Below are 15,644 nucleotides of genomic sequence, written 5' to 3'. Positions count from 1 at the left end.
AAATAATGGACATAGCCACCGTGAAATCACCCATTGGTCGTGGAATCCCATCTTGAAGCCTCAAATTAGGCATTTCAGCCACCGCTATCTTGGTTTTTGCAGCCAAAAGTGACTATATTTGGACAGAAAGCTGGAGCTGTGGAGGTGCGAAGGATAGATCTGACTGAGACGCCGAGGACACTATCAGCAGACACCCTTGATTATGTGCAACTTCAAGTCTTAATAAAATGTAAACAGGTGAGGTATATAAAACTTCAGCCCCTGTACAGCTGTCATGAGGGGAAAATTAACTATAGAGACCAAAACCATTTATTGTACCAGGCTATAAACATGTTTATTTCTGCTGTGAGGTTTGGGCATTTTATTAAGGGGTTTTATAGGGATTAACTGACCTCTGGAGCCAGCCTCAAATAGCCATTCAAGGAACCGTAGTTTTTGGCACTTCCACATTGGCTTCATTTTTCAGCCCCGGTTGCTGCTTGGGTGTAACCACAGATTCAGCCTCAGGATAGGCATAGCCATTAACTACCTGTCGCTATGTTCATTAAAGTTAATTGTAATGTTTTCATTGCTTAAAAAAGTCTTGTTCCACGTATGTTTGTACTAAAAGACCTTCTAAGGAGTCAGATGATTCGTTTTTCTGGAAAGTTTTGTTTTAATGATTTTAAGGCTGTTTTTTGGTAACAAAAAATAACATTAGCATGATGACAGTTGACCATAGCTGTAAATGCACCATGCTAACAAAGCTAGCAGCTACACCAAAGTATAGTGTTTTATATTGTACACTGAAGAATGACTTTGTTTTCCCATAACACTGGATTTTTAGGAAGATTAACACGTACAGCATCATCTTTGTCTTCCCACTCCACCTCAGAGAGATCCACGCTGCTGTAGTTGGGCTTCCTCCTCTTCTGACCGTCCTGATACTGCACAGAGGAACACAATATACACAATTTAATGTTCCATTTTGTGTAGTTTTATTTTGAGAAATCACAGCTTAAACATGTCTGCTACTCTAGCCTGACCCAAATGTGAAATCTGCATGTGACACATAATTTTCAAATTTATGAGTTTGATGTCAAAGAAACTTATCTGTTCAGAAAAGCTCCACTGTAATCTGTCTTTTGTGTCTCAATGTCAGCATGAGAACTCGCTGTATGCTCTTATTTATCAAGCCTTGTTAAGGAGGTTTCGCTGTGTAATTATTTAACAAATCGTCTGTGAAATTAACACTGTCAAGTAAATTAAAAATGATTAATATGATTGATAGGAAACCCACACTCAAACAAGTCCACATCGATGCATTAAACTGTACATGTCAAACTCGGCTACTGTATGTCGTGTGGTCCACAAGAAACAACAAGTCAATGACTACAACCACAGCACAGTTTGAGCCACGAAGAGACACTCACAAAAAACCAACACAGACCAGCACACACACACAGTTGCACAGAGAGGGATAGCACTAACACTGGCACACACAGATCCACTAGCACAGCCATAGCTCCTGAGGAACCAGCGGTCCCAGGGCGAGTGGCTGTGGTCTCTGCCAGCGAGTGTTAAGTTACCTCTGGGAAATCTCAGGCCAGCCAGCCCTATGAGTGGCCTTTATCCCTGCATGCATACATCAAAGGAAAAGGTGGGGATTACAGACTATACGAGCCCATTTAGCCTCCTAACAGGATATCACATTTGTCTCTGTGTGCCCTCATTAACAGAGGCTTTCAGTTCATCATTTCCGTTATGTACACAATTGCATGGACAAAACAAAAAAAGGAAAAACAGGGTAAAGTCAGGGAATGCTATCAGACTCTTCTGGCGTAAAAGTAATGTTAAGAAACTGAGTTACCAAAGGCCTGAGGTCCGGGTGTGTCAGGATGTAGCCATTGTTTGTGATAGCAAATGCGTACCCATGGATTCCTAACTGGAGACACAAGATGAGACACATGAGGACGAAATTTAGAAAAAAAAATGCATATTAATACATTCACTTATTCAAAGTTAGAGAGCAGCTGATTGTACCATATGTTTAGGGATGAGCTTCATCAGCTCCTGCAGAGGGATGTCTGTTCCTACGACCCCCAACAGAATACCCTGGTTCTTCTGCATGAAGAGATTCAAAACACACATACACAACTTTAGATGGAAACTGCATAACGGTGGAAGAAGTGCTCAGATCCTACTGTATTAAAAACACCAACACCACAAAGTAAAGATACTGCATTATAAGTAAAAGTCCTGAATTCAAAGTCCTACGTAGGTAAAAGAACATAAGTATTATCAGCAAAATGTACATGAACTACTGAAAGATAAAGTACTTGTTACATAAAGAAATGTAAGGGACGGGCCCCTTCAAAGGCCTTCTAAGGCCTTCCTGTGATTTCTTTTGTGAAATATTAAATAATTGTATCTCTCTCAAACAGTTATTTAAAGGTATATTATGCAGGATTTTCCTTAAAAAACAATGCACAGACTAATACAAAAATAATCCCTCTTAATCATATCTTATGAATCACTACAAGTATCTGAAGATGTCTGCCAATATTTATTTTTCTTATTATTATTTTGCTGTGTTTATGACGTTCCTGGGCACAGCATGCAGGTGAGGTTGTGACTTAATTGTGCAGAACAACCACTGCTCCGCCTGGCTAAATCTTGGCAAGCTGCTGGAGACATTAATGAGTGCAAACTGGTAGAAAAGATTTTTGCACATTTACATCTTTGCAGAAATACATGCAGCAATGTTTCCTACCACAGAGGTCAGTACCTTATAAGGAGGCAATGATCACCAGCACACATGCAAGAGGAAGCTATTAAAATCACAGACAGAGCATCGGAAAAACGCAAATATAGTGAGGTAAAACACCAAGCGGACAAATCTGGGGTTGGCTTTCACTTTTACTTTCACTGATGATACTGTTAACAAACAGCAGCTGACAATTCCTGCATAGTATACGAGAAGTTTGGAGAGCAAATGTCACTTTGGTAGAGCTGCAAACAACTCATCTACATCTGACATATGACAAGAAGTCCAAACAGGATTTATTTCTAAGGAGTCACAAGCCAAACAGGTTGGGAGCCCTTCATTTATTCTTAAATTTATTAAGCTTATCATGATCTTCTTTTGCGTAAAATCTTAATCTGAAAAGTAACCAGTAAAGAATAGCTGCTAAATAAATGTAGAAATGTAAAACATGAGATGTAGTGAAGAAACAAATTGACAGTGCACAGGGCTTGAGTAAATGCACAAAATTAATTTCCGCCATCACGTGAGTCAATGACTGTCACTCACTCACCGTTTCATTCTTTGTGCTGAAGACAGGCATGGCGACTGTAGTCATCAGACTTGGGCCTGCTTTTTCATTCAACTGAAAAAAAAAAAAAAGAAGTAATTTATAACTGTTGAATGCTGCTATTTTATCCCACTGAGAGGACTGTCAGCAAGTTCTCTGATCAGGTGTGTAAGCATCAGGCAAAAGCAAAAACTGCTCAGAGAAAGAAACACATTTAAACTGTGTTATTATTCCTGCAGAGCCTGAAAGTTTACTCAGCATTTCTTAATCGGTGCATCTCACACAGTCTGAACAATAAGTAGCGCAGTTGCACATACTGTATATTACACTGCTTATGTTTTCAACCTGAGCTGACAAACTGAGGCTCCAAAAATGTGTGTCCTTCTACTACTACTGCAACTGCTGCAGAATAATACAATAATTTTATTCCTACACAAAACTTCACTATTCGGCAGAATCATAATTACCATGTAAAATTTTAAAGAAGTAGAACGGCTGCCATGGAAATGCTGCAATGTTAACGGTTGAAAAAACGTTTTTTTTTCCCCCAGTACAGTAACAAATTACCAGTGCAAAGGAAGCTTAAATGACATGAAATTCAATTAAAATTCCCAGATAGGAAAGAGAGGAGCGTGAGTTATTCAGCGGGGAAGAACATCTTCAGGATTGACAATAACCGAGCCAAAGGTGGCCACAACATTAAGTTGCGGAGAAGACAAAAGAAGGTCTCGCTAGATCAGACACAGAATTAATTAAAAACAGCATCCAAATCATTTCCTGCAGAATCATCCTGGTCGCAGCCCTTCTGTCATCAAACCTGGACCATGTGAGTCTCACGTGAGGCTCGGAGGAGAAGACGAGGTCGGTTCAGTAGGATGAAGGCTGACATAATTAAGCACATGAGCCCAGTTAAAGTAGGTCTGTTATTCCCTCACCTCGTGAGTCAACACAGCTGAGGGTGCCTATGTTGCTGTGTGTGTGTGTGTGTGTGTGTGTGTGTTTTGATGTTCATTTGTGTATGTGCATGCATATGAAGCAAACGAGCTGTGAACTGCAGTGTGTACTATCTCGCTTGACAAAATGAAGAATGGCGGGTCCTTAAATTCATCACAACACACAATGGAAGTTGAAACTGGACTGCTTCAGTCTACACACACACACACACACACACACACACACACACACACACACAGGTAAAGCCACGGACACCTACCCCCCCCTTCCCCCTCTCCCTCCTCCCTCTCCGTTCTCTCTCTCTCTCTCCATTTCCGTGTCTTGGTCTCCCCTCCAATGTCAGTTTTATTATGGGCTTTAGGAGATAAAATGCAATGATCCACAGAATGATGAATGGTGTGTCTGAGGCTGAGATACAAGAGCACACACTCCAGAGGACAATCTCCTAACCCTTGTGTGTGTGTGTGTGTGTGTGTGTGTGTGTGTTTCAGTGTGTGCATGCTCATTGTCTCCATACTGGAGAGAAGTACAATAAATGCTCTTCTATTGCTCCTGTCCCTCAGAGGAGAGAGCCTCTCCTCACTTAGACTTCCTGGGAAATATTAAAGCATAATGTTGAAAAATAGGGACAATAATCAGTTTTTATACTCTCTCAATGTGCATTGAACAAATAAATGATTGGATGTGCCAGAATTTTCTTCAATTAAACAAAGAAAAAATTCAGGCAACTGTTTTTGGAGTCAAGGAGGAACAATGAAAAGTCAGTGCTCAATTTCAACTGGCAACGTTCAAAACCTAAGACAAAGCCAGAGATCTTGGTGTAGTCATGGACTCAGATCTGAATTTCAACAGCCACATTAAGACAATTACAAAGTCAGCCTACTATCACCTTAAAGATAAACTGTGCAGGATTTACCTAAGAAACAATGTATAGACCCAAACAGAAGTAATCCCTCTGACTTATCCCTCCTCCCTTCCTTATTACTTATGACCCAGTGTCAGTGTGACTCTGACCTCTTCCTGTATTGTCTTATTTTCTCCTTATTTTCTGTGTTCAGGACGTTTATGGGCATGTGTCCACACAGCGCTCAGGTGAAGCCTGGGTTTTATAAAAAATAAAAATAAAAGAAAAGTAGCCACCAGGTGCCTGACTGTAAGCAGCAGGCATCAAAGAGACAGAGCACCCCCCAAAAATAAAAATAAAAAATACAGAAAGGATAAACAGGGTTGGCTCTTACTTTCATTTTCGCTTGAGAGTGTGTTACAAACAGTAACCAACAATCCTTCATGGTGCACCTTTAAGAATATATCAAGGATAAAATGACTTGTGTCTCAGCAGGATTTGGAAAAACTTGTCCATGCATTCATCTTCAGTAGACTCCACTACTCTTACAGTGTTTACACAGGTCTCCCTGAAAAAAATCGATTGGACAGCTGCAGATGATTCAGAACGCTGCTGCTCGAATCTTCACTCAGACTAAATAAAGTGGATCACATCACTCCAGTTGTGAGGTCCTTACACTGGCTTCCTGTCTGTCAGAGAATTGATCACAAAAATCTACTGTTGGTTTGCAAAGCACTGAATGTTTTAGAGCTAAATGACATTTCTAATGGAGCATCTTGACCTCTCTGGTCTTGTGGGACAGGTTTGCTTTGTGTCCCCAGAGTCAAGACTAAACATACAGAGGCAGCGTTCAGTTTTCATGCAGGTCCACTAAAACTATAATATCAATGCTGACAATTTTTTCTGTGTCACTGCCTTTATTAAATATTAATTTCTTACATCGACTGTGCTGTAACTTTTATTCTTGTATTTTATACTTGTCTTGTTTTATTTTCGGTTGTCTTTTATTTTCTTCTCTCTTGGCTCTTTAATGACTGTTTTTAATTGTGTTTAAATGTCTTTTGTGTTTCTTTTGCTCTCTGTAAAGCACTTTGAATTGCCCTGTTGCAGAAATGTGCTATATAAATAAACTTGCTTTGCCTCAGGTCGTTTATACAAAATGACTCAAATTTGCTGCATCCCAGTGGAAACCTTTTATTCCCTGCCCATGATCCCCTCTCTGATGCTAGTTCAGAACTACCTCCCATCTGGTTGATGCTTTTATGACAAGACAATAACTAAAATGTTTTTATATGAACATGATTCTACCTGAGAGCACGTACAGACCAGATCACATGTGGATATTTACCTTATGAGCCTGGGATAGCTGCAATGAAAGAAGAGACACATAAAGATTGAATCGTCCAGTGAATTAAAGCCTTCACATTGTGCACTGACTTTGTGGACACAGATGTACGACAGGGGGTGGGGGGTGGGGGATCCATGCAGATTAATGAAGCTCATAATGATTAATCATTCCAGCAGCATGAAGAGTAATGATGAGAAAGCAGACCCACACATGTGCACACTTACTGTACGGTGCACAGTAACACAATCTAACACAAACTACTGCCTCAAAATGTGGAATCAAAGCACGTACAATCACAGCAGGTCATGATTCTGCTTCACCTTAAGAAGTAAAGCACCGTAACACACTCACAGCACTGTCCACGTAAGCTTCCGTCCACACTGTGTCGTGCTCGTGGTCGATGACCTTCGGGCGGCTCATGACGTGAAGATACCTCATCACGTTCTCCTGAACATCTGCTAAGGTGGAGATCTGACTGAAGTATCCTGCAATTAAACACAAACATATTAAAGTGGAAAGACACAAGTATTTTGCTTTAACTTATCTTCATGAGGTAAATGTTGATTGCACGATGTAATGACAACAGAATAACGACACCATTTGCATTTATATCAGCTCCCTATAAGCCTCTCTTTCACTTTGCCATGCAGTCTGCCGGCGGGTACGATCTCCTGGGAAACTGAAGGCTTTTTTTATGACACAAAGGAAGTGCGCCAATCTGATAGCTATCAGCAGCTACCCCCAGTTACTAAAGAGCATCAGTGTCGGTTTAAGCTCACAACATTGTGTAATAAGTTTGCCTGTCTATTGCATTACAAGGTAATTTACTTTGTCTCACCGAAGTGACATCATCACAGCTGTCGTGTTATAACGAGTCGGCAACGTGAGGTTTGGTTTCGGTTTCGTCTGTTGTGGTTGATCAGAAGACAACAGTGTTTTTCCTCTCCTGTTTTTGCCATTCACCTTACTACTACTTTTGTTTATTACTGTGTGTGCTGTTATTTATGATTAAAACTCAGATATTAGTGTGATTATTTCCTTGGTTCTGAGGAAACAGAAAGTGATCCAGTTGCTTTTGCGACCAACAATACTACCGCTTGGGTGGAGTGGTCTTTTTCCACAGGAAAAAGCCTCATTAACCCTAAAATGAGCTGGCACAGCATTCATATCTTCCAGTATGTCAATCAGCAAACAGGGCAGCAGCTAGGATTTTAGAAATACTGAAGTCCACAGCTCAGTCGCCAGGAGAAATTTCACGATTCAAGATTTCACTTTTCTGCAAACCACAAAATTTATGATGCATTTGTACATTTCATTCTTATCATATCAAGGTTTCTAGAGTTACATAGTATAGGAGCTGACTTTGTCATAGGGAGATGGACATCGCTGCATTTCCAGCTGGGATAGTGTCACTAAACATGTTTTTATCAAAAATATTTGTATTCAATTTTTACATGTTTACACAATGTATATTCAAAACAGGTATCAAACTTAACAACGCATATATATGATGAGAAACAAAGCATAAAAACCAATCACAATCCTGCCCATTCCACTAACCCCAAAGATCAGCCGGTATATCGTCAGTAGGAAGGTTCTCGATCTCGTTAATAGTACAAAAATGACAGATGAGCTGAAAGTCAGGCCTAATGTCAAAAGACAGGAGGAGATATGCCTATGAAAGTGGCAGGTTCAGAATAATGGAGTATCTTAACAGAGTATACACTAACAGAAAGCAACAAGAACAAGACACAAACACAAAATCCTCAGTTTAACTGAAAGCTCTGGAAGTATTTCAGAGAGGCGGCCCACACCTTTTGGAATTTTTTATCTGAGTTACAATTTGAGCAGCAAATCTCTTTAAAATTAAGGCTGGACATAAAGTCCCTCATCCACTGGTTATGGGTGGGCAGGGACATCCCTCCATCTGATTGGCCCATCTGGCCAGTAGAGAGGCAAACACTAAATGTGTGTTAAGCTAAAAAATTATCTTTTCCTAACCATAACAAAGTGGTTTTGTGCCTCAACATAACCACACATTAAGCACAGCATTGTTGAAACACAAAGAAACGTACAGTTTCAACGTATCTGCCTCATAATAACGGATAAATGTAACGTATCCAGGTTGGTAACTGGGTTGGTGTCCAAGTTCTACCAATGCACCCCTTTACAAAATGTAGTTTTTGCTGCTGATGTCCCTGACATAACTGCACTGTACTGAAGCACTATGGAAACAGGTTTCCAGTGGTTCAGCTCCCAGTGACACAGGAGCCATTGACTTGTGTCAGCTCCTGCTGTTGCTGACAATGCTTCATATTAGACATGTAAGGTTACTCCACAGTGGGGGTCTGTATAGGGAAGGATGTTTGGGGCTTGTCTCCCCCACAGTCCCTCTGTGATCTGTTTTCCTGCCTGTGACTTTCTCTTCCAGAGGGCACTCATCCAGAGCGTTGACACGTGGGAGCCATCAGCAGCGAGCAGCCAAGGGGGAGACACTCTGACAGGAAGAGGGATTAGAGCGGATTGACCTCTGACCCCCCCAAGTGCCACTTCATTGCCTCTTGGCAGAAAGAATCTGAGCCAGCACACATACACATGCATGCACGCACACAAATACACATACACGGCCAAACCGCACGGATACCCGCGCATCCTCCACCATCATTGCAGAATCATCACATCAGCTCGTACTCGACACTCTGACATGAAGCTGCCTTGAGATGTGTTTATCAAAAAGTCCCAAACCTTTGTTGGCACAAGCCATCCATTTGAGGTTATCAGCAAACGCAGACTCTCGTCCAATCAGGTACGGGAATATTCGCACCTGTGCAGAGGACACATAAATGTCGACAGTTTCAAAGATGGAAGGATTAAAAAAAACATGCAAAGTGAAGTGTCTCCTTAGCACTTTATCTTCCTGCCCTGATTCTATCAGGCTTTGGAGCAAGAAGGAGTTGCATGTTTTTACATCCTCACAAGGAAACACTAAGCCTTAAACTGATTTTCCGGCTCTTTCTTTTCATTCTTCACCTTTTCTGTCCATCTTTGTCTTTTTTTTCAGTTTGCACTCTGCAGTTAAATTTAGTTAATTTTCTTTTGTTGGGGGTTTGGCACGAGGGCATGTTCCACTGTCCTTTTAAAGCACGCTGTGTGACACTTTGCCAAACCTGCATGGCTCATTGGCTCCAGATGCTTTGCTAAGCACGAAGCATATAGAAAACACTGAATGGCTGCCATATAGCAGCCCTGAGGCTGTGTGAGGGGGGGGATGGGGTACCCTGCCAAACACTGCCCTGTACCCTGCCAAACACTGCCAACACACATATGCTTGATAGGACTGAACAAAAGCCCCTGAGCTGTTGTTTTTATTGCTTTGTGAGTGGCACAGCAGTCCATTTCATTTCAATTGCATTTAGGTCTTACAAAGGGAGGCTAACAAAAGATTTAAAAGCCATTGTTGAGTCCAGGAAGAAATGTGGAGAGGGAGCACAGCCGTGTGGGGACGAGGACCAGCGCCTTTGAGACTGAGCTGCTTGTACTGTACTAAAAGCAGTTAATTTCTCATGTTTTATTCCACTTGGGGAGAAACACTGCGCTGTAATGTGTCAACACATTGAAAAACATCACACTGACATGGTTTGTACATTACAAAGTTATAAGTGGTAATGAAGTAAAAACGAAAGCATGCCTCAGAAAGTCATGACAGGCGCTCCAGCTGGCATGAAGTATTAAAATGTACATTTATCCCTGCTGGGAGAAAAAGTGCAGAGCAAACAGAAAATCCTGAAAAAGTACATGAGTAACATTGAAAATCAAACACCGTGAGGAACAGAGGAGAGAGGGGAAAAAGAGACAGGCTCACCTTTCTTTCTGGCCAATTGTACTTCTCAAAAACGTCATCATACATTTCAGTCGCCCCGTCGGTCACCAGCATTATGGCCTGGCTGCACAAACTGCCGTGTCCTGTGTGATTAAACTGCAGAAAGAGAGGAAACACAGGACGACCATAGATTAAAAAGTAAGTTAATCTATGTGTAGTTATTTAATTTCTAATTACTTAAATCTATTTAACCAGAAAAACGCCTCATCATGATTAAACATCTCCTTTACAGGAGTATCCTGGACAAGACAGGCAGCAGCACATTAAAGTTTCAGACATACAACGTAGAGCGAACAGAGCCGTCTGTTTCCACTGTATATGATGATGATGATGTCGGATATGGCAGCTGTGCAGCCATCAGTCAATAAAAACACAGATAATGTCTTGGTAAATAAACCTGAGGAGCCTGGTACACTTTATTCTGATGCCTGAAGATGCATCGCAGTAATTAAGCGGTTTATTGACCTGTAGCAGAGAGAATCTGGAGACGGAGAGGAGGATGTAGTGACACGATCGTGGGATGAAAACTGCTGAGCGCTGCTACTCTCACTTCACAGGCTGAGCATCAGGAGGCCCTCACACCTCTCTTGTTGTTAGGAAGTTATGTTCATGTCTGACAACTGCTTCACCACTGCAATATAGTTTGTTTTTGATGTCTTAAAAGTTTGTATTGGTTAGGCACATGTATGTGCATGACACAATACATTTCTAAAGTCTATTAATAAATGTTTGATTAGAATCTATAATTTTCATGGTCAATGACAGGAAATAATCTCTAAAGTAAGTTAGACATCAGTAAGATTTTAACTTAATGTGAATTGTTTTGCTCAAAATAGATTTTTTTTCACAGAATCAATTTTGAATGTAGAAAAAGAACATGTTAATGTTATTAATGATATTAATTAGGTGGGCTAAAACAGTGGTTTTCATATGGTGTGCCACAGCACACTGGTGTACCATGATGCAAATCCAGGTGTGCCGTGGTATTTTTTGATAACCACACATTATTATTATTGCAATATTCAACTGGGCCTATACAAAAAGCTATGAATGAATTTTTAATTGACTGTATCAGTATGTTGTGTGCTCCCATTTCCTAAAAAAGAGGGAAACTCTAGCTAAAATGTAATATAAAAAAAGCCTTCTAGGGGAACCTATTTGTCGCCGTTCACGCAGTGTGTGACACATCTAAAGCCCTGATTGGCAGCCGGTGTGAGGGATGAAAACATAAAAAGAGAAGCTGTGAGTAGGACAATGGATCACTTTAATGTACGGAGCAAATTACAAAAAATCACCAGCTAAGATGACCACGTACTGTCAGTAGACAGTATCATGAAAGCTCCCTGTCTTATTTTTTCTCCTTTTTTGTTTTGTCTTATTTGTCCTAAGGCTGTGCCTTGAGATTTGGCTTGATCTTTGGTGTGCCTTGAGTTCAAAAAGTTTGAACACCACTAGGATATACTATGCAGGATTGACGCTTACTCTTGCTAATGACAGTGAAAGTAAAATCCAACACCAGGTTCACTTTGACTGGTATTTGGTGTTTTGCCTTGCTATATTAGCGCCCATTATGATGACTGCTGCTCATGGTCTGGCATGTGGTTGCTGCCTTTTTGTAAAGGTCCAGCTTCACTTGAGTGCTGTGGGGGTACACGCCCAGAAACGTCCCGAGCACAGAAAATAAAAAATACACCGCCACACTCTTCTAGTGGGTCATAAGTGATGATTGAGAGGGATTATGTCTGTATGAGTCTATACATTATTTTTTCAGGAAAATTCTGCATAGTATATCTTTAAATATGGCTCTCTTTCATTTAAGTGTCCTAGTAAGTGATGACAGTGCACACGGACAATATTAGGACCCCGAAACTGAAGCAGCTAAATAAAATTCATCCATCCTTAATTTGATTATTTACACCTGCGGCTTTCACAAGTCAAAATGGCTCCTGTGGAAAAAGTCGGTCCAGTGTGTGACGCCTACACCACAGCCTGTGGGCTCTCCTCCTGGTGACATTGGCGGATCGACAGCTCATGTGGTTCACCTGGGCTCTTGGGCTATATGTGCTTGACCTCCTCCTTTTCTCTCTGGTGTCCACCCTGCATCTGTTTCTTTTCCTTTTGCACCATTCAACACCTCCACATGCCCTACACAAAAATGCATGTTTTTTGGTGATGTTTAGAACATCCTAAATCTTAGTTAAGTTTAGTTTAATCAATTATTCTGTCCTTAAACTTATTGTTTGTTTGAATGTACAGTGTATTAAGCCATCTGTTTCAGTATTGTAAGTAAGCAAGAATAAGTAAATCTACATGTTAATGATAAAAGACATAATCAATAAGAGGATCATTAAGTAACTAATGCTGATAAAATCTAATCAGTCCCAAGCCCTTGTTGTTTGAGAGGCAAATCAATGTTCTTTCTTTAAAATTCAACAAGGGGGTCGGTTACAATTTTTTTTTAATTTTAATATATGCTCGCTGTTTTGTGATTCTTTCACATCATCAGCCTGTGAGAGGAGGAGACTTTGCTCTTTTGTATCTCCACACCGCTCTTATAAAAATGGTGCATTGCTCTTCAAGTGAAATGAGTTTCTTTTAGATTTGGTCCGTGATAGGCTGTATTCTGACTTCATTCACTGGGCAGTGGGTGTAGCAGTGAATTTCCGTATTAGGCTACTGGCTACCTGATTACCATATTCATTGCAGGGCTTTAATTAATCTGACAAATGCAGAGGTAAAAGCTGCAGTCCCTCAGCTTCAGCGGCGCAGCCAAAGCTCGCCTGAAAACAGGGAGATAAAAGGAGTGCGGCGTGGCTCCTGGCCTTATCTGCTTTGTGTTCCAATCAGCCACGTTATTAATCATCGACATTAATTAGAGCCATTAATCACGATTCAGAATAGATGTGTCTGTGTTTGGAGGGCGGAACAGGGATACCGCTGGAGCGTTTCGACAGGCGACACACCTCCCAAACGCTCAAGTATATTTGACTGGAGTGTGCTGCTTCTTATGATTAGCTGAGAACATGCCGAGGGTTGTACTCCAACACTTCCTGTCACTGAAAACAAATGTGGCTTGTAAAATGAAAGTTTTCCTAATGTTCTGGTCAAGTGGAGTCCTTCAGTTAAATGAAAGCAAAGTGCATATGCGATATCCAAGAAAGTCATTATTTTTATGTCACATTAATCAATAAATGAATCATTTTGTGAAAACTCATGAATACTCAACAGCATTGTCACAAAATCAGTAAACAGTAAAGAAATATTTTGTTGATCTCCTTTGTTATGCACATAACTGGATTATTGGTGTCCAAAGTGCCAGGGCCCCCCCTGGTCTTCAACTCTAAAATGTCACTCAAGCTAAGCGGCACTGACCAGGAAGAGACCCAAAACGGCCACAAAAAGATGCAAAGGAACCGCAAAGAGACCCAAAAGTACCATAAAAGGGGATAAGCAACCAAAAAGAGACACAAAATGGCTACAGAGAGACAAAATATCCTCAAAGAGACACAGAACAGACACAAAAAGATGCTAAATTACCTTTAAGAGACACAAAATGACTACAAAGACACACAAAATTACCTAAAAGACACAAAAAAATTATTACAGACACAAAACCACCACAGAGACATAAAAAATTACCTCAAAGAGACATGAAATTACCTCAGAGCCACACACTGACTGCAAAGAGACTCAAAATTACCTCAAACAGACACAAAATGACTATAAAATGACAATAAATTACCTTAAAGAGACACACAACTACAAAGATACACACAATGACTACAAAGAGACATATAATTACCTCAAAGAGACACAAAATGATTACAAAGAGACACAAAATTACCTTAAAGAGACACACAACAACTACAAAGACACACAAAATAACTACACAGAGACTTACAATTACCTCAAAGAGACACAAATGATTACAAAGAGACATAAAATTAGCTCAAAGAGACATGAAAATGACCTCAGGGCCACAAAATAACTACAAAGAGATGAAAAATTATTACAAAGAGACACAAAATCACAACAAAGAGATGAAAAATTACCCTGAACAGATACAAAATGACTACAAAGAGACACAAAATTACCTTAAAGAGACTCACAACAACCAAGAGACACAAAACGACTATAAAGAGACTTAAAACTACCTCAAAGAGACACAAAATTACCTTAAAGAGACATAAAATGACCTCAGTGATACAATATGACTACTAAGAGACACAAAATTACCTTAAAGGGACTCACAACAACTACGAAAAGACACAAAACAACTACAAAGAGACCTAAAATTACCTCAGAGACATAAAATTACCGCAGTGATACAATATGACTACAAAGAGACACAAAATGACGTTAAAGAGACTCACAACAACTACAAAGAGACACAAAACAACTATAAAGAGACTTAAAATGACCTTAAAGAGACATAAAATTACCATAGTGATACCATACAACTACAAAGAGATGCAAAATGACTACATAGAGACACAAAGTTACCTTAAAGAGACTCACAACAACTACAAAGAGACTTAAAATTAACTCAAAGAAACATAAAATTACCTCAGTGATACAATATGACCACAAAGAGATGCAAAATTACCTTAAAGAGACTCACAATGACTACAAGGAGACTTAAATTTACCATTAAAAAAACATTAAAAAAGTGGCAAAACCACAAAGCAGTCTGTGTGTCTTGCTCTTATGTAGCAGAGGTGGTGGGGCCTTTTGCATATCTATACCCAGTGCCCACTGTCTCATAGTCCGCCCATGGTTATACATTATGTCAGTAGAATATAGACCGGGAAGATTTGTGTTTGCACAGCATCTCTATTAAACTGACAGTCACAGATAGAGTGCAGGCTCGTGCAGAGAGGTTTACTGTACTGGAACTTACATCATTCAGGATCGTGAACGCCTCAGCCAGAGCTTCACCCAGCAGCCCGATCCCTTTGGCAAACAGCTTGTCCAGATGTTCACGGAAATGCTGACAGATAATGACAACAGTAGAAAAGAAAGGTTTCAAACATTAATCACACAAATTGAACCCGATACGATCCACTTACAGTCATCACATGTCAGTTTGAGCTCAACTCACGTCTTTATTGGTTCTGTCGGCTCGGACCAGCGTGCCATTCAAACAAGGCTCTACGTAGTGGATCTCCTGATTATACTGAGGACACACAACATTGAGACAGATTAGTGTTTTCCATGAGCTGAGCTTCAGTTATCTGAAATATTGTAACAGGGATGTCTTTGGTTAAAAACTATTTGTTAAGATAGAAAATAATAGACTGAGGTTACAGAGAAATAGGACATCAC

At 40.3% G+C, this 15,644-nt stretch overlaps 1 protein-coding gene across 1 annotated transcript in view; it reads right to left on the bottom strand.

Moving 5' to 3' along the window:
• cacna2d3 (calcium channel, voltage dependent, alpha2/delta subunit 3) overlaps nucleotides 1–15,644 on the bottom strand; it is a 47,474-nt gene that overhangs the window by 11,041 nt on the left and 20,789 nt on the right. Inside the window, exons 12-21 of the mRNA XM_050039043.1 lie at nucleotides 15,421–15,495; nucleotides 15,220–15,309; nucleotides 10,302–10,415; nucleotides 9,185–9,263; nucleotides 6,791–6,924; nucleotides 6,440–6,457; nucleotides 3,297–3,368; nucleotides 2,023–2,103; nucleotides 1,850–1,924; nucleotides 843–926 (exon numbers count right to left, since the gene is read on the bottom strand). Coding sequence (XP_049895000.1) covers nucleotides 843–926; nucleotides 1,850–1,924; nucleotides 2,023–2,103; nucleotides 3,297–3,368; nucleotides 6,440–6,457; nucleotides 6,791–6,924; nucleotides 9,185–9,263; nucleotides 10,302–10,415; nucleotides 15,220–15,309; nucleotides 15,421–15,495 — 822 coding nt within the window. The remainder of the gene's footprint in view (nucleotides 1–842; nucleotides 927–1,849; nucleotides 1,925–2,022; nucleotides 2,104–3,296; nucleotides 3,369–6,439; nucleotides 6,458–6,790; nucleotides 6,925–9,184; nucleotides 9,264–10,301; nucleotides 10,416–15,219; nucleotides 15,310–15,420; nucleotides 15,496–15,644) is intronic.

Source organism: Epinephelus moara, chromosome 24 (assembly GCF_006386435.1).
Source record: "Epinephelus moara isolate mb chromosome 24, YSFRI_EMoa_1.0, whole genome shotgun sequence".
Classification (NCBI taxonomy): domain Eukaryota; kingdom Metazoa; phylum Chordata; class Actinopteri; order Perciformes; family Serranidae; genus Epinephelus; species Epinephelus moara.
Note: the sequence above shows the minus strand (reverse complement) of the source record. Positions and strands in the feature narration are given on the sequence as shown.